Raw genomic sequence first — 27,025 nt, 5'->3', positions numbered from 1 at the left:
GATCTACAGAAAGATATTTTAGCATTTCCCATCAGACAGTATCTATACCAAATCCTCAACTATTTTATTAAATTTTTAAAATAATCTTGTCAATATTAACTTGAGATCATATATGATTTTACTTTTTTCCTCAAAGCCCAGCAATAATCCACATCACATAACAAATAGCTTCCAATAAACAGGCAAAACATTCTCCTTCCAGCATCTAGCTGAATCCTTCCCACCATTCTTGACCCAGAATAAATCCCATTTTTCCCTTTAAATCTTCAAATAGCAAACATCTTGAACATTTAACAACAACAAAAAAGGCAGCTCATAGTCTTATCTCATCTTACCATGTAGTGTTTATGTTTTATGTCTTTCATATCAAGCATTTTGTAGAATTCAAGACATTTAACAAAAATGTAATTCAGACCTACTATTTGCAAGATTCTTTACATGTTAAATATATTAAACATAAACAATATACTTCAAAAATATCACAAATTTAGTATTATTCTCTTCATTTTATCAATGAAAAGACTGAGATTCAGAGAAGTAAATTATCCAAGGTCACACATCTAGTATACAGCAGGGACAGAATCTGAAACCAGGTCCATTTGCCTCTGAACCCATGATTGCTACCAAAATTTGCCTTCCTTCATAGAGTCTGTATTGTGGATATACAAAGACTCATAGTATGTGAGAGAGTATTATTCAAGGATATAAATTACTACAGGCATAAAGTAAAATAGGAGTATTCTAAAAGCCCTTAAGGAATATATGAAGAAATAGGAACCATAAGATAAAGTTAAGAGTGACTCCCTAAGAGTTAAAAATAAAGTGCTATAGGAGTTCAGATATATTACTTTATGTGGAAATGGGAGGGCGGATCAAGATCAAGATAGGCTTCATGGAATAGCTGTGGAGGACAGCTAGAATGTTGACAAAGGAAAGAAAACATTCCATACCAAAAAGATCCCTTGAGCAAAGTCAGAAGCAATACTGCCTGAGGCTAAGGGGGTGGTTTTGTTCAGGTAACAGGCAGTTTCCCAGTTTGACTTTTAAAGTACAATTCATATAGAATAGTGAAAAGTAAAGACTGATGGTAGCTCAAGACCAGAAGGGCCTTCAATGCCTCCATTTCTGCTTCTAATCAACATTGGATAGACAAAGGCAAAACAGGCCTATGCTGACCTCCTAGTTCACTACATATTCCATCTGTCGGATTTCAATCTGGCTTTCATATCACTCATTTTTGGACCAATGTGTGTAATCTCTGGGCAACTGCAATACTTAAAGTGATTATTCTAGAATTTCTTTTTGAAACACCTCTATAAATTTCCTCCCTGCCCTTTGTATCAACGAATAAATCTCTCCATCTGTTGAAGATTAATGAGATCGTGATGCAAAAGCCCTTTTGTACCTGATTTTCACCAGTGATCTTACATATTGTTTTCTTATTCCCTTTAGTTGCAGAAAACAAAATAAAACAAAAAATTTTTCTTCCTTAAGACAACCGTCCCATCTAAACTCTAGAACAAACCCCTAATCATTTCCTCTAGAAGCTAATTCCTATAGTTTCTTCCCTTTATAGCAGGATTTGCAAACTCAAATGTGAGGCGGTCCCAGATAAGACAATGGGTATGAAATAGTTTACACTATGGATCAAAACACGTAACTCATTATACTGTTTTTCAAAACACTCTGGGAAACATATACATATGTGTATATACATATATATATATATACACACCACATATAGCCTGCTGGTCTGCCATTGTGCAACCTTTACTATATTGCATCTTCATGTCCTATCTTTATTCTGTTTACCTGTCTGTCTTCCCCATTAGACCTAGTTTCTTGAACGCAGAAGCTATGTTCATTGTGGAAAAAGAACATATAAATGATTTATTATAATAAAATATGTTAAATATAACAATTGAGCTATAAACATGGTGCTATGGGAAGGAAGGAGTTATCTAGAACAGCTTTGTCTAAGATTGACAGGAACTTAATCTTGATGGATATTTAGGAGCTTGGTGGACACACTAAAGAAGAAAACGGCATTCCAGCTCAAAAAAATACAACATGTTTGATTTAAAGGTATGAAAGAATAAGGTATGAAGGAATTGCCAAGTGTTCCTATACAGATAGAAGGCAGGCACCAGTAAGAATGACGCTGGAGATGAAATTAGAGAAGCAGGCAGGGATGAGATCACAAAGGACAACAGGGAGCCATTTGAAGGTTTTGAGGAGCGAAATACAGTAGTCCGTCTTTATCCACAGGAGGTATGCTCCAAGACACCCAGTAGATGCCTAAAACTGTGGATAGTTTTGAAACTCTATATGTAGTATGTTTTGTCCTATGCATATAAACCTATAACATTTAATTTATAAATTAGGCACAGTAAGAAATTAACAATAGCTAATAAAATAGAACAATTATAACAATATACTATAATGAATTACGTGGGCTGGACGTGGTGGCTCACGCCTATAATCGCAGCACTTTAAGAGGCAAAGGCAGGTGGATCGCTTGAGCTCAGGACTTCGAGACCAGCCTGGGCAACATGGCAAAACCCCAACTCTACAAAAAAAATACAAAAATTCGCTGGGCATGGTGGAGCACACCAGTAGTGCCAGCTATTCTGGAGGCTAAGGTGGGAGGATCACTTGAGCACGGGAGATCAAGAATGCAGTGAGCCAAGATCGTGCCACTGCACTCTAGCCTGGGCAACAGAGTGAGACCCTTTCTCAAAAAAAAAAAAAAATTATGTGAACATGGTCTCTCTCAAAATGTATTATTGTGCTGCACCTCAGGTAACTGAAACAGAAAATGAAACTGCAGATAAGAGGGTACTGCTGGAGCAAGATCTCTGTAACAGTGTAGAACATGCATGGGTGAGAGACTGAAGACAAGGAGACTGCTTGGTAGGCTACAGCAATCACATGGGTGTTAAATGATGACAGTCTGAACTAAGGAAGTTAACAGTGTGGGTGATGAGGGGAGAGAGCTGGTACCAAGACTAGAAATACAAGCTGCTTCCAGCCCATATTAAAATAAGCTAAAAATCTCGTTATCTCCCCAAACTCGTTATTTAACCCCACCTAGCCTCCAGTTTAATACAAGTTCTCACTGACTCCCTCAAAAATCTCCTAGGTAGCTTCCCGAATAAGTCTCTCTATCAGAATCCAGTACTTCTTAAAGTGTGAAGTATACTTCTCAGACTACCTTAACAGAATCTCTGGAGGTGCTAGATAAAAATGCAAATTTCTTGGCCATATCCCAGGCCACCTGAATCACAGTCTTCTTGGAGCAGGACAAAATTTGCATTTTTATGTACTTTCCAGTTTGAGAACCATTAGCCTAATCCAGCCTATGCACCTATCGAATTTATTTTTCTTAAACACTGCTTCCATCATGTTACCTCCTTGCTCAAACTAATTTATAATTTGCTGCCTGGACTTCAAGACCCTCTTTCAACTTGATTTTTTACTCTTTCCAATATACATTCTTTGTTTCAAAAAAGTCAACCTCATCTCTCACTTCCCTCTTCTCTGCCTCCACACACATGGTTTGGTTCTCTTTCCAGGCCTTTGCATTTAATATTACTTCCAGAATCTCAGAGCTTCTCCATAGTCTCTCCTCCCTAGCCAAACCCCAGGCAGCATAACTAACTATTCCCTGAAAGCCCAATTTAAGTGCAGAAATTTACACAGATTTTTCTCTAATTACTCCAACCTTACTTCTCTCTCCTACTTATGAATTCCTATTACATTTATAGTCAGCATGCACAATTTAAGGTTTGATTATTTCAACACATATCAACTAGGTCCTATCTCATTCTTATTTTCCAGTCATCAGTGCACCTAGAATAATTCTTGGCATACAATGAGCACTAAATAAATATTCGATTTTTGAAATTATCCTGAAAGGATGATGGCTTTTCCCCCTAGATGTCTTGTGAATTTAAAAAAAAGTAAGATAATGAAAAGAAGGAATCAATTTTTAAAAGCAAAACAAATACTTCACTATTCTAGATACCTCAGTACTCAGTGATGTTAAAGATAATGTTTCCTACCACCTTGTTATCTAGAGAGTGCTTAGTCATGAAGATAAGGTAATTACAAACAGCTCTCAATCACAATACGGGCCACTTTGGGCGTGTTATGTAATAGTGTATCATGTAATTATAGCACTGAAATATAGTGCCTTGAATATAAAACCTTTAAATGACAGCCACGGAAAGAACCTTAAAAGATAATTTGAGCTAATCATTTCAATTTATCCATTTAATAATTGAGCCCCAGAGAAATTACATGACTTGCCCAAAGTAGCAAAGCTGATTAGTAGCATCCAACAAAGACAAGCATCCAGGCCTCCCGACTCTATGTGCTCAGTGATACTGAAATCAAAGTGACATATTTTAAAAAGAATTCCTGTTAGCATAAACCAACATTTTAGGATTCTCCTCCTGATAAAATTGAGGTAAAACATACAATTTCATCAGAATCATAAAGACTGACACAGGCATACTTCAAAAAAAAAAAAAAAAAGGTGAAAACTTCTAAGATAAAATATACAAGCATATTCTAGTTCTAAAACATCTCCCAAAACCACAAAAAAAATACTTGCCCAGGCTAAATTTTAATCACCTGATCATAATATTCATCTCACTGCTTTGGCAAAATATATACCAAAAGAACCAAACATATAAAATACTACAAGCAAAAATCACAATTTACAAAACCACAGATTTGTATCTCAGGGTAAAACACATCTTTTGTACTCACCGTCACTTTACTTCCAACTATCTGCATGCAGTGGTCAACGAAGAGTGGTTATGGTGTAAAAAAAAACAAACAGCAACAATATTAGTAGTCAGAAGCTTTTCACAGAGGTTAAGTGTTTAGTAAATTAGTAAATAGCTAACCCTATTTATATTTTTGATACTTCAGATATACAGGCTAAAATAGATATATCAATATTAATTTCTACTATGTTTCAAAACTGTGTAAAGTCTACAGAATAAGGATTCTCAAATAAGTGATAATTACTATTTGAGGATTTTTTAAATGTACTATATAATGGGCTTCTCATATAGTATAATCTAAACATCAAGTTATGCAAGGTTAAGTGTAATCAGGCATCAGATTTTTTTACCAGCTCATAGCCCCTGAAAAAATTATCAATAGAAAATTGTTTTGTTTTTTTTTTTCCAATGTTGCCTTTTCTTTTCTTTCCTTCTTATGGCAGGTATACTATCAAGGTTGAAATAGTACAACTTCTTATGGCAGGTATACTATTAAAGTATTTTAGAATATAAATGTTACATTTAAAGTCATGCATTAAGTTCAGACGTAAACTTTAGGTTGAAAACAAGTATTTTTTATTGTTATGAATTCAAGGTGTATAATACTGTATTATACTTGAAAATTATAAAAAACATTGCTTATTATTCTAGTTTTCTGGGTAATTCTAGCATTTCTATTATAAGATCAGAATTTTCTACATAACGTGAAGACAAAGAAGCATTTTACATCTAAACATGCACATGTTCAGAAGGAGGAAATAGTTCAAAAACTGCAGCTCTAATTGAGCTTTCCTAATGGATAAGTGATAAAAGAATTTCTGAGAGGCAGAATTGTGTTTAAGAAAGCAGGAAGTAAACTCATAGTCCTAAACATAATTTTATGCAAAAATCCAAATATAAATCAAATCACTGTTATCAGATTCCCACTTGAATATCAAGCAGTGTCCAAAAAACAGCTAAGCCACAATACAAAACCATTAATCCGATAGCAGTTATTATCAAAATGTGTTCTATTTTTCAGCTAGTGCTTTAGAAATAAAAATCAAATTTAATTAAAACCCCAGTAAGAATCCTATGCTGAACAGGATATCATAAAATACAAAAAGATAATGACAGTTTCCAAGAAAATTATTTCAGAAGAATCCATGAATCTCAGAATAGAGAAGCAGCTTTCTTAAATATTCATTCAGTAGACTATTTACAAGCAGTGATTATTTAGTTGAATAAAAGCCTCTTTGGTGCCATTAACAGTCTTCTGAATTAAAAGATATGCTATTGACCTAAATTATTTCCTCCCACCAAAAAGACAGAGGTCGTATTTGTCCCTTGTTTATTTAGCACAGACATGAGACTAAAAAAAGATTGTGAGCCTGCGTTAACAATTAAAGCAGGTCTATACTCAGTGAAACAACCAGAATATGGCCCATTTAATGATTCATTTTCGCTGCAAAATAACTTCATTTAGCTAAAGCATAAACAGCAATAGATAAGATTTAGTACCCAACAGAAGCTAAGAGAAAATATTTTGGCCATGTCTGGGTTCAACTGTTTGATCATATCCAGACCATACCTGGAAAAGACCTGAAAGAGTATCTGATAATGACAAAAGCAAAACCATAATACATGTATACACATAGACATATAAGTATACTGCAACTTTTAACTACTCATTATACAGGTCAGTCTAACAAATCTGCAGGTGTAGCTGGCATCACTATTTTAAATTATTTCCTACTGAGATTAAAAAAAAAAATGTTGCCTCTCAATGGTTCACATGTCTCAAAAAATATAACTTTACATATTTTAAAATTTCAAAGATTACGATTTAAATTCAAAATAAACTAGTCTCTTGATATTCTAGGAATGACACACTGGCATTTGACAAACTAATGTTGGGACTTCGGTGGATAACTTTTCCTCATAAACGTCTATATGTGCTGTGAAGTGCCTGTGAGATCCCTTCTAAATTACCAACATATTGTTTCAGGATTACCAATCAGTAGGACAACTTTTGCAATATTAACAAAGCTTGGTTTTCCATTTTTTGAAAACATATGCTGGTGTTTTGAAAATATAGACTCTTCCAGGTTATTTGTGGTCAAATTATCTACATGTACCTATTACCCTAGGTCAGGTCCATAACTATGCTTCCTACAATGAACAATGGACACTAAAATGCAGAAAGGAGGTTCTTCTCCATCCCTCTATTTAAAGGTCATTCATCATGGACAGAGTTACTCAAATTTTTTCCTTTAACATTCACACAATTTAACATTCTCTATTATGGGACTTTAAGAAGAAAAAACTAAGCAATAGTTTTTATTATTATCTTATGGTTTCCTTTAGAGTCTCCTTTTCCATGCTAATTTTAGCGAAGTTAATTACACTACAAAAGACTCTTGTTTGCTTTAGAAACAAGTCTTGACGACATATTGGTGTATAGCTTCATTTTACTTTTATGTCCTTACTCAGGAACCCAGGAGCATGATAGATATTTCTATCTAAAATTTGGTTTTAGATTCCATACAAAATGACTAATGCAGGTGTTAAAAGGGAAAAATGTACAATTTATGTTAAAATTTAACTACAATTCTCACATGTTTTACATGTGACTATAAAACATTTTTCCATCAGGGACTCTAGCTCTTAACTTTGTTACCTCAAAATGAAAGCTGTGACTAAGAAAGCATTTTCATAAAGTAGTGGTAACTATCATGTCTACTCTAAACGTAAACTTTAGTGTTGTGATAATGAAAAGGTCAAAAGATTATTGTTTGTCACTGAAGGCCAACGCTCTCACCTTCAAAAGGAAATTACATAAATAATTTTTGTGGTTTTAATGATAGAAAACACAGTACTAATTAATGTCTTTCCAAGGTGAGAAAGCTCCAAAACATGCTTGTCAACAGGCTTTCTTCCATCATAATATCTGGGCCATGAAAAATATTAGCAAAAAAATGTATACTCCTAGAAATCTTATCAAAGTCCTGTGCATATTTCAGGTACTCATATGTACACTGAATGAAACAAATAAAGGCCATTAAGTAGTTCTGATTTTGAGGCTAATGCCTTAAACATAGAATTTTCATGTCTTTTGAGAAACACTGAATTTCCATCTTTTGAATAATGCAATTCAAATGAGCTCATCTAATATTTATCCAATTTTTTGCATTTTAATCTGAAAAATGAGTATATAACTTGAAGTGTGCATTTCTTTGGTCACTTGAAGAGGAAATAATATGAGAATAAATGAAAACAAGTTCTGCACAGAAATCAAGTAATAATCAAAAGGTCAAGGAATAAGAGTTTCATATAATCATTATATTCAGTCCCACTTACACAAACAACAACAAATGAGTCACAGACTCTAACAAAATCTTATCATTAAAACCACCACATGATTATTCATATATTATTATCTGTACTTTGCACTCAGATTCAGACATATAGATTTACTAGTGTATCAGCCTTTAGGTATTTGAAAAATAACACTGAATGTACATCCTGCATTTCCTAAAGCATTTTACCGTGAACAATAACTTGAGTGCAAAAATGAGAAGAGATTCATCAGAATTTCAAAGTAAAACCCTATGCATCACCTAATTCTATTGAAAACGACGCTCATGGCAAATTTCACTTATCACTTGAAACATATTTCTGCCCTTGGATACCAGAAGCAAATTAAAAAACATGCTGTTGCTCTGCTATGGTGGAGCTGCAATGTGTTATGTTTAAATAGTTCAGCATTCAGATGTAGCTTGCTTAAAGTACAATATAGAATCAATACAATCGTAGAATTCACGGCAAAATGCATTAGTAATTGCCACTGGAATTGCTGTACTGAAATAGCATTAATAGGATAGCCAAATAACTTTAGAATATATTTTTTCAGCCGGGCGCGGTGGCTCAAGCCTGTAATCCCAGCACTTTGGGAGGCCGAGGCGGGCGGATCACAAGGTCAGGAGATCGAGACCACAGTGAAACCCCGTCTCTACTAAAAATACAAAAAATTAGCCGGGCGCGGTGGCGGGCGCCTGTAGTCCCAGCTACTCAGGAGGCTGAGGCAGGAGAATGGCGTGAACCCAGGAGGCGGAGCTTGCAGTGAGCCGAGATCGCGCCACTGCACTCCAGCCTGGGGGACAGAGCGAGACTCCGTCTCAAAAAAAAAGAATATATTTTTTCAATGAAGACCTGTTTTCTGCAATAGTCAACTTATGAAATTTAAAACGCATGAACTAAATGTGTACGTGTGTGTACACATATATGTATACACACAAAATATCACATACACACACATACAGTGGTTTTATGAACTCTAGGTATTAAAAGCTTTTTCTTTACAGAAATGTAAAAGATGCATTTTACTATTTCAAAAATACAACTTTTTTTTACCCAAAAAAAAAAAAAAATCAAAGCTTAAGACTATATTTGGATGTGCATTAGGAAGTGAACAGAGCAAAATACTCCACTAAAACCAAAGTTTCCTATTAATAACAAGTCCTTTCAATGAACTTTACTTTCAAGTCTTGGGACTCACAAACAGATTTGATTAAAGCTCCTATTAGGTGACATCCTTTACTTTAAATGAAGCTATACAATAGCAATTATGAGGCAGCTTACATAGTTTGCATCATATAAAATTAAGAAAAAAGCTAACTGTTAATTAAAAAGTACTGCTCTAAGTTTCATGCAAGTAGACACCAGACATGCAGCTTTAATGTCAACTGAAGCTGTGACTATGCTAAGTTGTGCCTTCTTCAAAATCCGAAATTTTCATCTAACCACATTTGGAGCAGAATATCTGCAAAATGCAGTCAATTTTCAGTATGTACACAAAAGCTCAGGACTGGATTGGATTACCTCAGAGCTTTATATCCTTTGTCTAGCTTATAATAATGGAAGTGTCTCATTTCTAATGATGAATAGTTTAAAAATATATATTTAATACTAAATGTGTAATACATATATAAATTGTTTTCTGAACAGTCTATGGAGTACAATGAGGTAATGTGAAGAGCTGAGGTTTGTTTATTTTTAAGCAGAATGATGCTAAGCTCATTGCTCATTCTGTTGGTGCTAGAAAAATCTCCCTACTTACAGATTTGGCAGTGGCAGAAATATACTGGACAACCATCTCACGTTTGGTGGTAAAATCTTTGTTTCGTAAAGGAGCTTTTTTTTCTTCATTAAGGTTCATGTCCTCCTGTAAGAAATAACATTTACTGTGAGCATTGATAAATTTCCACTTAAGAGCTTCAAAAGTGATTAATAAACATTAATAATTTCTGTGTCTTAAAATACTAATTCATGTGGTGACTAATGTCAAAAATCCCTTTCTGGGATACTCCACTATTATTTTTCACTCTAGATACCACAGTGTTGTGTAAATTGTACCATGTATTTATGGTTCACATCTCTACCTAGCCAACTACTGAGCAGAAAGAAGAAAGTATTTTTAAAACCATTCCACAGAATAAACTGGCAGTTTATAACATAGATATACACAATATCTATGCTAACAAAGCTCTTTATTTATCTTGATAGCAAACACACACACAAAATGCTGTTTGGCATATGCTCCCTTAGGATCGCTATTATCTGAGAAAGCAAATATAATTTGCAAATTGGCAGGGTCTATATATCTATAATATGTCACTGAAGAAAGTTCACAAGAAGTTGTTGAATTTGGAAAAGAAAAAAAGCAGAAACTGCTGTATTGCGGTAATAAATGTCACTCATTAGAGGGAAAAGTATTCAGTTACAAGAACACATTGTTTTGAGGTTCAATAAACTTTAATTCAATTGGAAATCTACCTTTATTTTGTGATATATACATTTATAACACTTTGACTAGACACATTGTTTTTGTTCATTTTGAAATTCATAGTAATCCTTGTGACATATGAACACACGCTTGACAGGGTCACAAAACCAAGTTGGAAATGATTGTGCTTCAAAATGCAACACCAAATGAAAAGTCAACCTACAGAATGGGTGAAAATGTTTACAAATCATATGTCTGATATAGATGTGTACCCAGATATACAAAGAACGTTTACAACTCAATAATAAAAAGACAAAAGTCCAACAACAAATGAGCAAAACACTTGAATAGACATTTCTCTAAAGAAGATATACAGGCCGGGCGCAGTGGCTCACGCCTGTAATCCCAACACTATGGGAGGCTAAGGCAGGTGGATCACGAGGTCAGGAGATCAAGACCATCCTGGCTAACATGGTGAAACTCCATCTCTACTAAAAATACAAAAAATTAGCCAGGTGTGGTGGCGAACACCTGTAGTCCCAGCTACTCCGGAGGCTGAGACAGGAGAATGGCATGAACCCAAGAGGTGGAGCTTGCAGTGAGCCAAGATGGCACCACTGCACTCCAGCCTGGCAAAAAAAAAAAAAAGAAGAAGAAGAAGAAGAAAAAAAGAAGATATACAAATGGCCAATAAGCACAGGAAAAGATATTCAACATCATTAGTCAGTAGGGAAATGTGAATCAAAACCACAATGAGATACTACTTCACTTTTACTAGGATAGCTAGAAAAAAAGAGGAAAATAATAAATGTTGGCAATGAATTGAAGAAAGTGGAACCTTCACACATTGCTGGTGGGAAAGAGAAATGATACAACCACTTTGGAAAACAGTCTGGCAGTTCCTCCAAAAGTTAAACAGATTTATCTACCATATGACCCAGTTTACATACCTAAGCAAAATGAAAACATATGTCTATACAAAAACTTGCACACGAATGTTCATAGCATCATTATTGATAATAGCCAAGGAGTAGAAACAATCCAAACATCCATCAATGGATGAATGGATAAACAAAATGTGGCATATCATACAATGAAATATTACTCAGCTCTAAAAAGGAATGAAGTGCTGATACATGCTGTAATCTGGATGAATCTTGAAATCACATTATGCTAAGTGAAATAAGCATTATAAAAGACCACATATTCTATGATTCTGTTCATATTAAATGTCCAAAATAGGCAAATTTATAGGGACGAAAAATAAATTAGATGTTGCCAGGGCCAGGGGAGAAGAGGACGGAGTTTGGATTATGACTGATTATGGGTATGGTATTTCCTTATGGGGTGAAACAACTGTTCTAAAAGTTGTTGTGATAGTTTCACACTCTTTGAATATACAAAAAAAAAAAAACTATGAATTTGGCCATACACAGTGACTCACGCTTATAATCCTAGCACTTTGGGAGGCCCAAGAAGGAAGATCACTTGAGCCCAGGAGTTTGAGACCAGCCTGGGCAACATGGCAAGACCTCGCTTCTACAAAAACTTTTTAAAACTTAGCTGAACATGGTGGTGTGCGCCTGCAGTCCCAGCTACTTGGTAGACTGAGGCAGGAGGGTCGCTTGAGGCCAGGAGGTGGAGGTTGCAGTGAGCTGTGTTCCTGCCACTTGCACTCCAGCCTGGAAATCAGAGCAAGACCCTGTCTCGAAAGAAAGAGAAAGAGAGAGAGAGAGAGAGAGAGAGAGAATAAAGAAGCACATTGTAAAAGGGTGAATTTTATAGTATGTGAATCATATCTACATTTTTTAAGGAAAAGAAATCTGTATTTTTATCCCTTTACCCTTACAGAAATTCTGAGCATTCTATTTTTTTAATAAAGTAAACTAATTGGCAAAGAACAGTATCAGTTACTTTTTATTATTATTATTTTTTTTGAGACGGAGTCTCGCTCTGTCGCCTAGGCTGGAGTGCAGTGGCGCGATCTCCACTCACCGCAAGCTCTGCCCCGCGGGTTCATGCTATTCTCCTGCCTCAGCCTCCCGAGTAGCTGGGACTACAGGCACCTGCCACCATGCCCGGTTAATTTTTCATATTTTTAGTAGAGGCAGGGTTTCTCCGTGTTAGCCAGGATGGTCTCGATCTCCTGACCTCATGATCCGCCCACCTCGGCCCCCCAAAGTGCTGGGATTACAGGCGTGAGCCACTGCGCCCGGCATCAAAGTTATTTTTAAAGATGCATATGTGAGAATGTGGAAGACAATCCTCAAAAATAGACAAACTGCATCTATCTATTGAATAGTAACTGTTGACAGCAAAAATCTATATTTGCAACCACTGAAGCAACTCCTATGATGATTCATTCATAGTCAATACTTATAAATTTTGTGTGTATATATATATATATACATCACCTCTCTTCCCAATTACCTGGATCACTGTCTCTATCCCCACTTTTCTATCTAATGTTATTTCTCATTTGGATATTTTATTTGTTAATGACTTACTAGAAGGCAGAAGACATCTTTTTCCTCTCTCTCTCTCATAGGCTCTGGCATTGTTGAATCAAAGTAGAATCATCGAAACTAGGTTGGATAGCACTGACAATGTGGTCCGCAGACGCTCATCTACGATTTGTATCTATTTCCTCTTTTTTTTTTTTTTTTTTTTTTTTTTTGAGGTGGAGACTTGCTCTGTTGCCCAGGCTGGAGTGCAGTGGCCTGATCTTGGCTCACTGCAACCTCCGCTTCCCAAGCTCAAGTGATTCTCCTGCCTCAGCCTCACAAGTAGCTGGGATTACAGGCATGCACCACCACACCCAGCTAATTTTTTTGTATTTTTAGAGACGGGGTTTTGCCATGTTGGCCAGGGTGGTCTCAAACTCCTGGCCTCAAGTGATCCATCCGCCTTGGCCTCCCAAAGTGCTGGGATAACAAGCGTGAGTCACCATGCCCAGCGTATGTATCTATTTCAACTGACAGGGAACTCCCTACCTCCTCAGGCAGCCCCATTCATCTTAGGGTAATTTAATTTTTGCCAGATTTTTCCTTCGATGACTGGACATGAAATATGTACAACAAAATAATGTGTGTTAAGATGGGTGGCATGACCTTTTTTCTTCTCTACTTTTAAAATTTTGAATCACTTATTTACTGAACACATACTACACACCAGAAACTATGCTAGGCTATCTAATCTGGTAGACTGTTTTTACACTCAAATTAAAGATTATTTATAAAGCACTTAGAACAATACCTGACAGTAAATGCTATATATGTTTGTTGAATAAATGATTTATGGTCTAGTAGTAACAAGTAATTCTAACTGAGGCATGTATCGGATTCTTTGAAAACACAGAGGGCAGATGGAAAGGTCAGAGATGTCTTTACCAGGTTGTGAGTCTCAAAGGATGAAAAAATTCTGACTGGAAGGAGGGAGACCAGTCAGGAAACTCTAGTGGTCATGTATCATGTTTTGCTGCCCAACATCACTTGAACATGCCCTCTACAATTTAATACATCCTCACATTGTCAGTCCCACCTGACAAAGGTATAATCTATAAAAACTACATTTGTCAGTCTCCCTTTTAACTAGAGTGCAGGCATGTGGCTTCGTCTCCACCCATAAAATGCATGTATAGGAGGTGTAGATTTAGAAGTGAACTATGTGAGGAAGCAGGCCACAAATAGGCCATCCATTTTGCTGATGCAGTTGGCAACAGAGGTGATGTTGTTACAGAACTGATGGCATTAACTGTGTCTTTTTCTTTAAGACATTTTGATCAAATGGTTCTGGGATAAGAGCTCCTTAATCGGAACTGTATTTCAGTTGTGTGGTTCTGGAAGTTATTCCTATAATGTTATCTGGAGCCTGTTTCTGCAACTCTCTTAATTCAAGAACTACCTAATATCCCCTAAAATTATGTTCTATTTAAACCTGCCAGAGTGGATTTTTCTTATGTTCAATAATTTGGGATGAAGTAATTTAAGTGACTAGAGATAAGAGTCGAACTAAGAAGAAATGTCAGATTGGACAGAAGGAAATTAATTCAAGAGCCACATAAATGTTATTTGAAGACCACATTCCTTCTTCCAGGCTAAAGTACTCAACTTATCTTCATGTAACATGGGTTGGTGTCCACATCTCTCTCTTAAGTACTCTGTGGTTTAACAAATGCAAGGAAGGAAAGAACGTCCACCTCCCTCACCTTGAAATACTTACACCTCTATTAATTCACCCTCTGATTTTATTACCTTACTGGCTAAGTACATCATTCTGCTGACTCATATTGTTTTTGTTTTCATCAAAATCCCTATGTTCTGCTCACATATGCTGGGCTATGTCTCTATTGCCTAAAAAAATTCTGGTTAAATTTCATTCTCCTGTAAATGTGGTTATTATCAATCTGCATCCTCCAAGTAGAATCAACTCTGGAACGCTGACAAGATTAAGTGTCTGTATTTGTATACTTCACAGCCGGGCCTAAGAGTGTGGTAGTGTCACCTTTGGCAGTCTCTAGGTAGAGAGTTTCTGTGCTTCCAGTGACATTTCTACATTACTATGTACCCATTCAGTTTTTAATGGCACACACTGCTGATATCATGCCATCACAGAATTATTTTGTAGGGAGGCAGGCAGGACAATAAGAGCAATGTAAGATTATACACCTCAGAGGAATGTTGTCAGTACTGAGTGTGATCGTGCATGACAAGCCTGGTGTATATTAACTAGCTTTCAAAGAATGCTAGCTATTAGCGTTATCACCTCCCAACCTCAGGCTTTTAACCACTTTTCATCTTACCCCTTATGTTTTAATAATGCTAGGTTGTTTGTAGTTTTGCTACATAAACTGTGTTGTTACACACTCATTATTTCGTTCATGATGTTGTTCTCCCTGACTGAAATGTGGTCATCTTTACCATCCTCTCCATCTGTTAATGCGATCCTTGCCCCCTCCAAATTCACATCTGGTTAAGTATTATACTTCAAGACTATGCTCAACCACTAATTTTTCAGGAAGATTTCTCCTAAAGCACCTGATTTGAAAATAACTACCCTTATCCTATTCTTCCATATTAATTCCTTATGTGTCACTTACATTGAAATTATGTGATAAATCTATCTCCTCTAAACTCGAAGCTGAGAATAGGAACTTACTTATCTTTGTACTCCTAGCAAAAAGCGTAATTCCTGGAACGCAGTAAACGTTTAATAAATATTTGTTGAACCAATGTGATATTTAAGACCTTTTCTTTAAATATATTAACTTGCTTTAGAATCAACAACAGGTTTTTATACTTATAAATTTGCTGCATAGGTTGATTGGAAATGAGTATCATTCATGTTAAGAGACCATAATGACTCATTTTATTCTTATAGAAATAAGATACATATTACTAATTAGGCAGCTAACACTTCCAAATCATTAACTCCAGATCTATAATACAATAATAAAGCTAAATAGAGCAATATTCATAACTCAATATTAACTCTAAACAGCATAATTGAATATGAAACTATTTCTAAACATACTGATTTCCTATGGTATTCAAAACAAAAGCAAGCTTTTAGCATGTTTAACATTTGATATATCTATAATACATGAGAAAGAATGTAGTATTTTGTGGTTTTAAAAAACACTGTTTGAAGTCTAAAGAATGGACCACTTATAATGTTTTTAAAGCCACATTTGTAAATATTAAACCATTTTTTAAGCTTCTCACATGCTGTGATACAATTTCCCATTATGGACAAATTCCTACACTTCAGCAAACATTATATTCTTAAAGTTATTACTGAGAAGCCATATAAGAATAGGATCAAATGAGAAGGTCAAAAGTTGAACCAGCTGCCTATTCATTCATTTGTATTCTCATTCATTCATTCTTCAATTCTCACTCATTAGTCAATTTTCTCCACAATAATCAGAATCATGTTATACTCAAATCCAGTACCTTAGCAATACTTTGTAAACTTAATGATATGTGTTGAGAAGCTTATTTTGAATTTTCTTTCTTTAATAACAACTGACAAAAGGTACCATGGCATTAGAGAAACACTTGGTAAAAGCAGCTGAAAGAATCCATGCAAAACAACATGGCAAAAAGCTGAAGTACATTTCTTTGTCAGCAAATACTGACGTATCAGAAGACACATATAGATCATTACTGAAAATTTGCTAAAGCAAGTATTTAAACAATTAGTGTAGGAGGTTTACTATATAGTTGGATAAAAATATAGCCTTTTTAAAAACATCTCACCTTATAGTATTTGCTAGATTGTTTCTATAATGACATATATAAACTACTCTTATTTGAGTCACCAATAGAACAATTTAACAGACAAAACATATAACCAAAATAAATGATTTATTTAATAAAAAGAGGTTTTGTGGAAAAACTATAAGGGAAGGAGTCCTGAGTCAGGCAAACCCACACGTAAAATTCAAGGCCATTGCAAGAAGTTGAAACTGAAGTACACAGAGTACTACATAGAGTCAAGAAGATTGTTCTTCTTTAAATAAAAGCAAGATATTTCAAATACAATAAAATATTTACAATATTTTGAAATGAAATAGGAAGTTAACATGAAAACCAGAGATATTTCTGGTTATTTCAAGATAAAGTATTTTAAAACTGTCAAAATTAGCCAGGCACAGTGCCATGCCTGTAATCCCAGCACTTCGAGAAGCTAAGACAGGCGGATCACCTGAGATCAGGAGTTCGAGACCAGCCTGGCCAACATGGCAAAACCCCATCTCTACTAAAAATACAAAAATTAGCCAGGCGTGGTGGTGGGCACCTGTAATCCCAGCTACTCAGGAGGCTGAGGCAAGAGAATCTCTTGAACCCAGGAGGCAAAGGTTGCAGTGAGCAGAGATCGCGCAGCTGCACTCCAGCCTAGGTGACAGAGTGAGTCTCCGTCTCAAAAAAAAAAAATACAAAAACAAAAACAAACTTGAAATTTAGCATGAGTTTGGCATTTTTCATTTATGAAAAGAAAAGAAATTCCTTGACATTTTAACAATTAGTAAGAAAGTAACTCCTTTTCAAACCTACTTTACTGGAAAAGCCACAAAGACAGACCCAACTTCCAAGTCTGTCCCAACAGACCCAACTTCCAAGTCAGTCCCCTTCACCCTTGCTTGAATTACTTCCTCTTTCTTCCTGGTGTTAGATGTACTGTCTGGAACAGGCATGAGTACACACACAAACATGAGGATGAGGGTTTACACATTACTAATGTAGAAGAAAAAATGGAAAGAGCTCATCTTCCCAGTGGTATTTGTTGAAGACCCATTTATTAAAGTCCATTTTGAACCCATTTATTTAGAAATGTAAAAATACAATACTCCAGATTAGTTGCAAGAATAACTGGTTGTCGTCAAGTAAGACAGGAATTTACTAGTCATAGTTCAGCAGGAAATCTTTGCTTGATTCATGGATTGGTCTGATAAAAGTTAATCTACAATTTAGTAAGTTGCTAATGGTGTACTTGTTCCATTTGAACCTACAAATCTTTGTCAGATTTATGTTTCAATTACGAGAGAAATTAAACCAAATATCAAAATAAAATGAACTTGGAGCTAAACTTTCTAATTACCGCCTATTTTTAAGCAAGACATAAAAAAGGACATAGTGACACAGTTCTCACTAAAAAGTTATTAATCATGACAGCAAAGACTTTTGTATGATTAAGAAATAAATTCATTTTAAATCATTTTAAAATATTGTTCATGTTTTTCTTGTTTTTACTGTGTATATTTTATAATGTACATATTAATATTAGTACATACAGGCATGTATATAATGTTTAAAATATATTAGGGCTACTTACTCAAACATATATATACACACACACACACACACACACACACACATATATATATATATATATATGTTTTTTTTTTTTTCCTGAGGTGGAAATAAAAGGTTTAGAGACTCTTGGACTAGTCCAGAGGTTGGCAAACTTTCTCTGTAAATTTCCAGACAGTAAATATTTTAGGTTTTGCAGACCATATAGTCTTTGTCTCAACTACTCAACTCTACTATAGCACAAAGAAGCTATAGACAATAGATAAACAAATGGGCGTGGATACATTCAATAAAACTTTATTTGTGGACACTGAAATTCATATAACTTTCACGTGCCCTGAAACAGTCTTTTTTGGGTGACAATTTAAAAATATAAAACCATTCTTAGCAGGCTATACAAAATAAAAACCTTGTGGCAGGGATAGTACCTTTGACATCTTTATGTCTGCTGTACCTAACAAAGTATCTGGCATTCAGTAAAGAGTTGTCAAATAAACTTCACCATGACACAGAAATTTGTGTTTTCTTTTATAACTCCGCCTTATGTTCCAATATATCACCCTTGCCAGAACATAAGCTCCTTGATGGTAGGGATTTTCTTTAGGTTGTTCACTGCTCTCTTCTCAGACCTTAAAACAGTATTGGGCGTATGGAAGGCATGGGACTTTGATGAAACTGTTCTAATTTTGAGAACATTTACGCCAAAAAATAAAGACGGATAATAGAGAAGTAACACTGGGTTTCAGTGTATTTAGGTGGTGTTCTCTGCTTCCATCCCGAGCCCCTGCACAGGGCTAAGTTCCCACAGTAGCCTATTCACAGCTATCCTAGTGCTATGGAAATCATTTACTTACTTTTCTCCCTGAGTAAACGCTGAACTCTCTGAGGGTAAGGGAGGTGCCGCATTCTTTTACACTTCCAACACGTAGCATCCTACCTGGCACATTGCACATATCAACAAACAGTTGCTTAAATACACTCATGCAAATAAATACTAGTAGACTCCTTCGAAACAGAAGAAATATTTTTGAAAGCATTTCTCTGTACAAACCAAGAACAGAGCCAAGTTTTTAAAAAATCATGCTTAGCAATAAAATTAAAAATTGACCCAGATTTAGTTACCTTTAAATCTGTTTACTGGGTAAGTTTTGCTCCTCTTTTATAAGCTCTTCATGGGAGTTTTATAAGAAAATAAAACATGTTGTCTAGAAATGCCTCTGGCATTATCTCAGTCTAATGATATGGAGTAAGGATATTGAAAATGTAAATATAACCTATGGATATTATGCTGTCTAGACAATTTCTGAGAATCTAGTAATTTCTGACAACTATTTCCATGTCTTCTTATAGATTTTAAGACCTAGTTTACCAATAACTTATTTTGTGCTACCTTAACTATTAATTAAAATTACTTATTCTGAGGGCACGAAAAGATTCATCCAAGCTAACTAACTTCTAAAAGACTAGGGTTGGGTGAGAAAGAAACCCATAATAGCAGTCAATGGAGAACAAGGATGCTTGGGTTAATGTACAACACCTGGTGTTCAAACACAACTATTCTCTCTAAATTAATGAAAGGGAAAAGTGAGAGAATAAAAATTAAAAGCTTTGGGATTACTTATGAGAGTTCTAGCAGATGGAATAATTTAGTATTTATTGCATATAACTACTTATCATTAAATTATGACAAAAATGCAAAGTCTATTAATATAAATTACTCAATAGAAAAGAGTGTAAAACATCAAATTTGCATGTATAATCATATATTAAACATTACCTTTAATAAATTAGGTTGAAATTAAATATGGCTAGAGGTTAATCATAAATCATCACTAGCCTCATCTTTTGCATGAGACAAACTATTTAATTACCTATATTAGAACACAGTCCTTACTGATGTATCTATAGGTTGCCAATGTAACCTGAACCTCCACTTGAGAGTTCCTTGTGCTGCTAATAGAAATCAAATTCCAACTTGAACTCCCCAGGGAATTTCTATGGGTTTACGTTTTTAATCTTAAAATGAAAATCTCCCCTCTCCCAACACCCCTCTCCCCAAAAAGAACTCTAATTGCATAATTCAGTCTGGATGAAAACACTATTAAGCATTTAACAGTCCCTAAGCTGTATACTCAATGTACAAAAACCAGCTCAGTTATTCTCAGTAAGCTCAAAGGTTATGACAACTTAAAATGTTGAAGAGTTATTCAATTACGGCATTATTAATTTCCTTACATTTAAAGTAGAATTGAGGAGATATTTCATCCAATCCTAATTAGAGGCAATACAAAATGCTTCTGATCAATATGAGAAGAGTTATGAATATGAACCGCTTTAGTTCAGTCATCTTTAAAAGTCACCAAATATAGGCAACCAATATAGTGTAACCCCCAGCACTCTGGGAGGCCAAGTCAGGAGGACTGCTTGAGTCCAGGAGTTTGAGATCAGCCTGGGCAAAATAGCAAGACCCACATCTCTACAAAACAATAAAACAATTAGCCAGGCATAGTGGCACATGCATACAGTCTCAGCTACTCAGGACGCTGAGGTGGGAGGATTGTGTGATCCCAGAAGGTCAAGGCCGCAGTGAGCCATGATCGCACCACTGCACTACAGCCTAAGGGACTCAGCAAGACTCCATCTCAAAAGAAGAAAAAAAGAAAAAGAAAAAAAAGTTACCAATAATAATAACATGGAAGGAGTGTTGTTTTCATCCTACTACCTTTACCCACTTGTGGAAGATCGAAAACATGACTCTGGGTAGGGGAGGGGACAAGAATCTTTTTTTTTTGAGACGGAGTCTCACTCTGTCGCCCAGGCTGGAGTGCAGGGCCGGATCTCAGCTCACTGCAAGCTCCGTCTCCTGGGTTTACGCCATTCTCCTGCCTCAGTCTCCTGAGTAGCTGGGACTACAGACGCCTGCCACCTCGCCAGGCTAGTTTTTTGTATTTTTTAGTAGAGACGGGACTACAGACGCCTGCCACCTCGCCCGGCTAGTTTTTTGTATTTTTTAGTAGAGACGGGGTTTCACCGTGTTAGCCAGGATGGTCTTGATCTCCTGACCTTGTGATCCGCCCGTCTCGACCTCCCAGAGTGCTGGGATTACAGGTGAGCCACCGTGCCCAGCCTGGAGACAAGAATCTTAAAGAGCAAGTGTGATTTACCCCATGCAGGTAATTTTAACAATTTTATAAAAGCAGTCGTTTTAATTCTTGAAAATTTTAGTAAAAGAACCACTTCTCAATTTTCAATTAGCAGTTAGTAACCATACTCTAAATACAAAATTCAGTTTTATAAACTATGAAAGACACTCTCTTAATAAAGAGCTCTATAAAATAAACAATCATCAAAAAATTTCAAGGCCAGATGCCATGGCTCATGCCTATAATCCCAGCACTTTGGAGGCCAAGTCAGGAGGATTTCTTGAGCCTAGGAGTTCGAGACCAGCTTGGGCAACATGGCAAAACCTCATCTCCACAAAAAATAAACAAAAAATCGCGTTTATTTGGCACATGCCTGTAGTCCCAGATACTTGGGAGGCTGAGGTGGGAGGAGGGCATGAGCTGAGGAGTTTGAGGCTGCTGTGACCCCTGATCCAACCTGGGTAACAGAGCAAGGCCCAGTCTCTAAATAAACAAAAAAACAAATAAATACTTATTTCAGATTTGGAACTTTAAACTTGCCAGCAATAGCCATTGATACCATTACTTAGAAAGTCCCTTTAAAATTGCATCATTGAGGCCGGGTGCAGTGGCTCAAGCCTGTAATCCCAGCACTTTGGGAGGCCAAGGCGGGCGGATCACAAGGTCAGGAGTTCGAGACCAGCCTGGCCAATATGGTGAAACCCCGTCTCTCCTAAAAATACAAAAATTAGCCGGGGGTGGTGGCGGACGCCTGTAGTCCCAGCTACTCAGGAGGCTGAGGCAGAAGAATCGCTTGAACCCGGGAGGCGGAGGTTGTAGTGAGCCAAGATCCGGCCACTGCACTCCAGCCTGGGAGACAGAGCAAGACTCCGTCTCAAAAAAAAAAAAAAAAAAAAAAAAAAAAAATTGCATCATTGAATAAGCACAATACAAAAAGTGATGCACCAATGCACAGAATAGATGCCAGAGTCAATGAGATATTAGTAGTCTACTAATACACTAGTAAAACCAGACTACTCAGTTAACTGAAATTATTTCAAAAGTCTTCTTAGCTAGGAAGAATCAAGTGATTCGTGAAATGATCCATTAGTAATTAAGTAAAAAGAGCTACCTTTTTTAAAAAAAAAAAAAAAACATGTCCTGCAGTAATTTTAGATTTAGTTCAATTATCTATATCTAGAAGCCCATCCAATGAGAACTGCTGTTGATAGATATGATCCTCAGGCATGACAAGAGTTTCAATTTTCAGAGTAAGAAAGGATTATATTTGAATATTGTCTTTTGTTAAGTTTTTAACCAAAAGTTTCACCAATACATCATTACCCAGAAATTCTAAATAGTAAATTATAAGGTAATTTATTTCTTGTCAAGCATCTCATATATTATTACTATGTATAATGTTGTGCTATTTGCTGCAATTATTTAAAACGTTTTGGCCGGGCACGGTGGCTCAAGCCTGTAATCCCAGCACTTTGGGAGTCCGAGGCAGGCAGATCACTTGAGGTCGGGAGTTCAAGATCAGCCTGACCAACATGGAGAAATCCCGTCTCTACTAAAAATCCAAAATTAGCCAGGCATGGTGGTGCCTGTCTGTAATCCCAGCTACTTGCAAGGCTGAGGCAGGAGAATCGCTTGAACTCAGGAGGCGGAGGTTGCAGTGAACCGAGATCGCGCCATTGCACTCCAGCCTGGCCAACAAAAGCAAAACTCTGTCTCAAAAAAAAACCAAAAAACCTTTTACACCTCAAGGTATGTTATCCTAAAATACATATATAGTATTGAAAATAGGTATTCTAAACCTTCATAGTTCTCTAAAGTCTAGAAAAGCCAATCAAGAGAAACAGCACAATAAAGGTACCATCAAAAGACCCAGGAGAAGGAAGATTGTCATAAGAGACACCAAATACGACAAGAACACCTTTTACATTATTTGTACAAGGAAAGACACCAACAGGAGTGAAATAAAAAAGGAGAAATTTTGAATCTGGAAGTCTACTTCTGTGTTTTAGAAACAGAATGACTTAAGTGCTTTCTCCCAATCAACTGTGATAATGACATTTTTAACTGTTTTCCATTGCTAGATTTTTGGACTCATTCTTCTCAACTGATGCTCTGTAAAAAGCAATTACAGACAATGTTCCATTATCAGTAGGAAATAATCCATCCCAGGCTGGCTTTACCTACCACTCTAATGTACCTCTGATTTGCCTTCTACTTCTCCTCAATATGTGTGCAAGGAAAATGTACTAATTTTATATTTAGCCTAAATGAAGCATTATTAAAGGTAGATGTTACAAAAATGTCAATGTTTTATATTTTTATGTACCTAAATTTAAGTTTCAGCTCAGCTACTTACTAGCTTAGTCAAGTTAATGAATCGATTTTCTTACCTCTCTCTAAGCTTCACTTTCCTTATCTGAAAATGGGATAGAACAATCTTCCCTACTTTGTGGTACTGTCCTAAGGATCAACTGAAACAATACATTTAAATGTTTTAGTTTCATGCCTTAGGCATAAGTATACAGTAGATGAAAACTATAGTTATTCATAAAATAATTTGTTCACTGTAAGGTTATTACAGTCAAACTAAGATAATATAGAAAATACATAATATTTAGAGTATAAGTAGACTTCTCTCAAAGTAGAGATATAATCTTTAAAGTTTTCAGTTTAACTTTTGGTTGTTACTTTTAATCAAACCATATTTCTCTGATATCCTATTATATTATACTGTTACTTAAAAATAATGTATGTCCATTTATAAATAAGATTTTTGACTGACAGATAAAATTGTATGTATTTAGCATGTACAGCACGATGTTTTGAAGTATATACTCATTGTGGAATGACTAAATCTAGCTAATTAATATGTGCCTTACCTCACATGCTTGTGTGATTTGATTTAGAGGTTCAGGACATAAAGAGGAATGAGCAAAGAAGACTGAAAAGGAGTGGCCTGAGAGGTAGGAGGAAAACAAGATGAATGTTGAGGAGACAAAAAAAAAAGTGTTTCAGATTGGAGAAAATAATCAACTGCATAGAATGCTGCCGACAGGTCAATTATGATGAGAGGCTAGGCATGGTGGCTCACACTTGTAATCCCAGTACTTTGGGAGGCCAAGGCAGGCAGATCACATGAGCTCAGAAGTTCAAGACCAGCCTGAACAATGTAGCAAGACCCTGTCTCTACCAAAAAATACAAAACGATTAGCTGGGTATGGTGGTGCAATGCATGCCTGTAGTCCCAGTTACTGGGGAGGCTAAGGTGGGAGGATCACCCGAGCCCAGGAGATTGAGGCTGCAGTGAGCCAGGATCATGCCACTGCTGCACTCCAGCCTGGGTGAACAAGTGAGATCCTGTCTCAAAAAAAAAAAATTAAGATGAGAACTGAGAATTGACCACGGGATTTGACAGCATGAAGATATCTGGTGACATTGATAAGAGCAGTTTTGACAGAATGGTGGGATGGAAACCTGGTTGGAGTGAGTTTAGAAGAGAAAGTGAGAGGATTAAAACTGGAAGCAGTGCATATAAATAAAATTATTGTGAGGTGCTTTGCTTCAAAGGAGAGTAAATAAGTGGAGTGATAGCTAACAATAGAGAAAGGATCAAAAGAAAGTTTTTTTAAAATGGGACCGCATGTTTATATGCTGCTCAGAATGGTAGAGAGAGAAGAAAAAATTATTGGAGCAATATCTGTGAGTAGGTGAAAGGAATGAAAATTTATACACAAGTAGAAGAATGCAGACCTGAAAATTTCATCTGTGGTGATAGGTAGCAAGACAGATACATGAATGCAGATACTAAAAGGTAAATGTAGTGGTGGGAACCTGTGGAAGTTCTCTTCTGAATGCTTCAGTTTACTCAGTAAATTAAGCAGCAAGGTCATCAGCAGAGAATAAAGATGGGGAAGAGCTCTGAGGTTGGAGCAGCAAAGCAAAGGTGTGAAAGGCATCTAGGAGCGTAGTTGAGGGAACGGAGTAGGGACATATAAACTGATTCTCTGAAAACATAAAGGCCCACCTGGGGCTTCAGAAAAGAACTCTGTGTCCAAATCATAGGGTAGTACTGGATTGGAATAGGCAAAACCTGGAGAATGGGAGGAACACCAGTTAGGAAGCTATTTTAGTAGCCACAAGAAAAAACTAGAGAGGGTTATCATCTAAAGTAGGGCAAGAACAGCTGGAGGACACCTGAGGACACAAATGTAACAGTTATTACAAAAGTGAAACCAATGGGATTTGGCAAGAAATTAGAAGTGAATGAGATAATCAATGAAGGGAAGACGGCCCTGTAATGTTGATTGTAAAAAAACTGAATACGGCAATGCCACTGATGAACTCGGAGAACTATTTCAATACTGCAAAAGGTAGTAACCAAATTGTCAGCAGCTTAAAGCAATGAGTATAATTTTTACCTATAGAGAAGAAAGATTTGAAAAGATAAAAAGTGTTAATAGTATCAAGGAATGTTTCATTGTTTTCAGTGATTAAGGACACTAGGGTGATAAACTGAGGGGTATCTAGGTAATCAGAAAATACTAGCAATTAAAGACACAACAGAGCTTATTTGATAAAGGAAAGGAATGCTACAAACATTCTGAATGACCCCAAAGTCCAGGTTTTTAACCACTACACAATACATGCTCTGTAAAATTAAGGGTCTTGGAAAGGTAGTGTAAATTGTTTAGCTTCTAAGGAAAACTTCAGAGTTAAAGAGCTTAGAGGTGGAATTATTCTAAAGGATGACACAGTCCAAGGTATAGTCATACCTATAATTAGCTAAATATATAAATGCAAAAGTCAGAGTTTAAAAAACAAGGAACTAAGAGCAAAAAACGTATTGAAGGGGCTATTAGCATAATAGTTGAAATCACCAAAATAAGTAGCAAGGGTAAAGGACAAAAGTATAGCCAGGTGCTATCATCAAGAAAGGTCAGCAGTAACAGACTTCAAAAGAGAAAAGGTTGTTTGTTGAAAGATGGTTTAAAGAAGAGAGCATGAAAGGAGCACCAGGAAAAAGGGTACACCACAGAAGCAGGAAGAAGAGTGAAAAAGGGTAAAAGTGTCAGGACTTGTTTCAGGGGAATACCCAAAATGCCAGTTGTGGCTAGATGGAAGGAATAGTCAAGGAAATTTTTAAAGATAAAGGGAAATTTTGTTTGGATTCATTCAACAACTACCAACAAATATTTATTAAAGGCCTACTAACTCTTCTAGGTGTGGGAGATAAATCATGAGGGTAGCAGGAGAGGTGATGGTAAGATGTTCCGTAGTGGGCACAGTAGGGTCTAGATTTCATTGATTCTTAACCTTTTATTTTGGTGTAAGGTGACCTTTGAAACTCCTGTGGACTCTTAAGTACAGATAAATAGACAACCACAAAAAATGTACAGTAACATGTGGGATATAATTTTGAATGAATGAATCACCAATCCAGATCTCTAGTTCTTCTCTGGTCAAATTAACCAACGTAATATGGTTTAATTCCTCATTTCTCCCCTCTCC

General features: G+C 36.2%; 1 protein-coding gene across 5 annotated transcripts in view; it reads right to left on the bottom strand.

Annotated features, from left to right (window-relative positions):
• The window catches only part of DIAPH2 (diaphanous related formin 2), a 919,127-nt gene that overhangs the window by 835,615 nt on the left and 56,487 nt on the right, over nt 1-27,025 (bottom strand). For 3 of the 5 annotated variants that reach the window (XM_065538079.1, XM_065538080.1, XM_065538082.1), the window contains 2 exons: nt 9,895-9,999; nt 4,777-4,797 (listed from right to left, as the gene is read on the bottom strand). In XM_065538079.1, coding sequence (XP_065394151.1) covers nt 4,777-4,797; nt 9,895-9,999 — 126 coding nt within the window. The remainder of the gene's footprint in view (nt 1-4,776; nt 4,798-9,894; nt 10,000-27,025) is intronic. The other 2 variants (XM_065538081.1, XM_074029497.1) reach the window with 1 other exon arrangement.

This window comes from Macaca fascicularis, chromosome X (genome assembly GCF_037993035.2).
Source record: "Macaca fascicularis isolate 582-1 chromosome X, T2T-MFA8v1.1".
NCBI lineage: Eukaryota > Metazoa > Chordata > Mammalia > Primates > Cercopithecidae > Macaca > Macaca fascicularis.
This window is presented reverse-complemented; position numbering and strand designations above follow the sequence as displayed.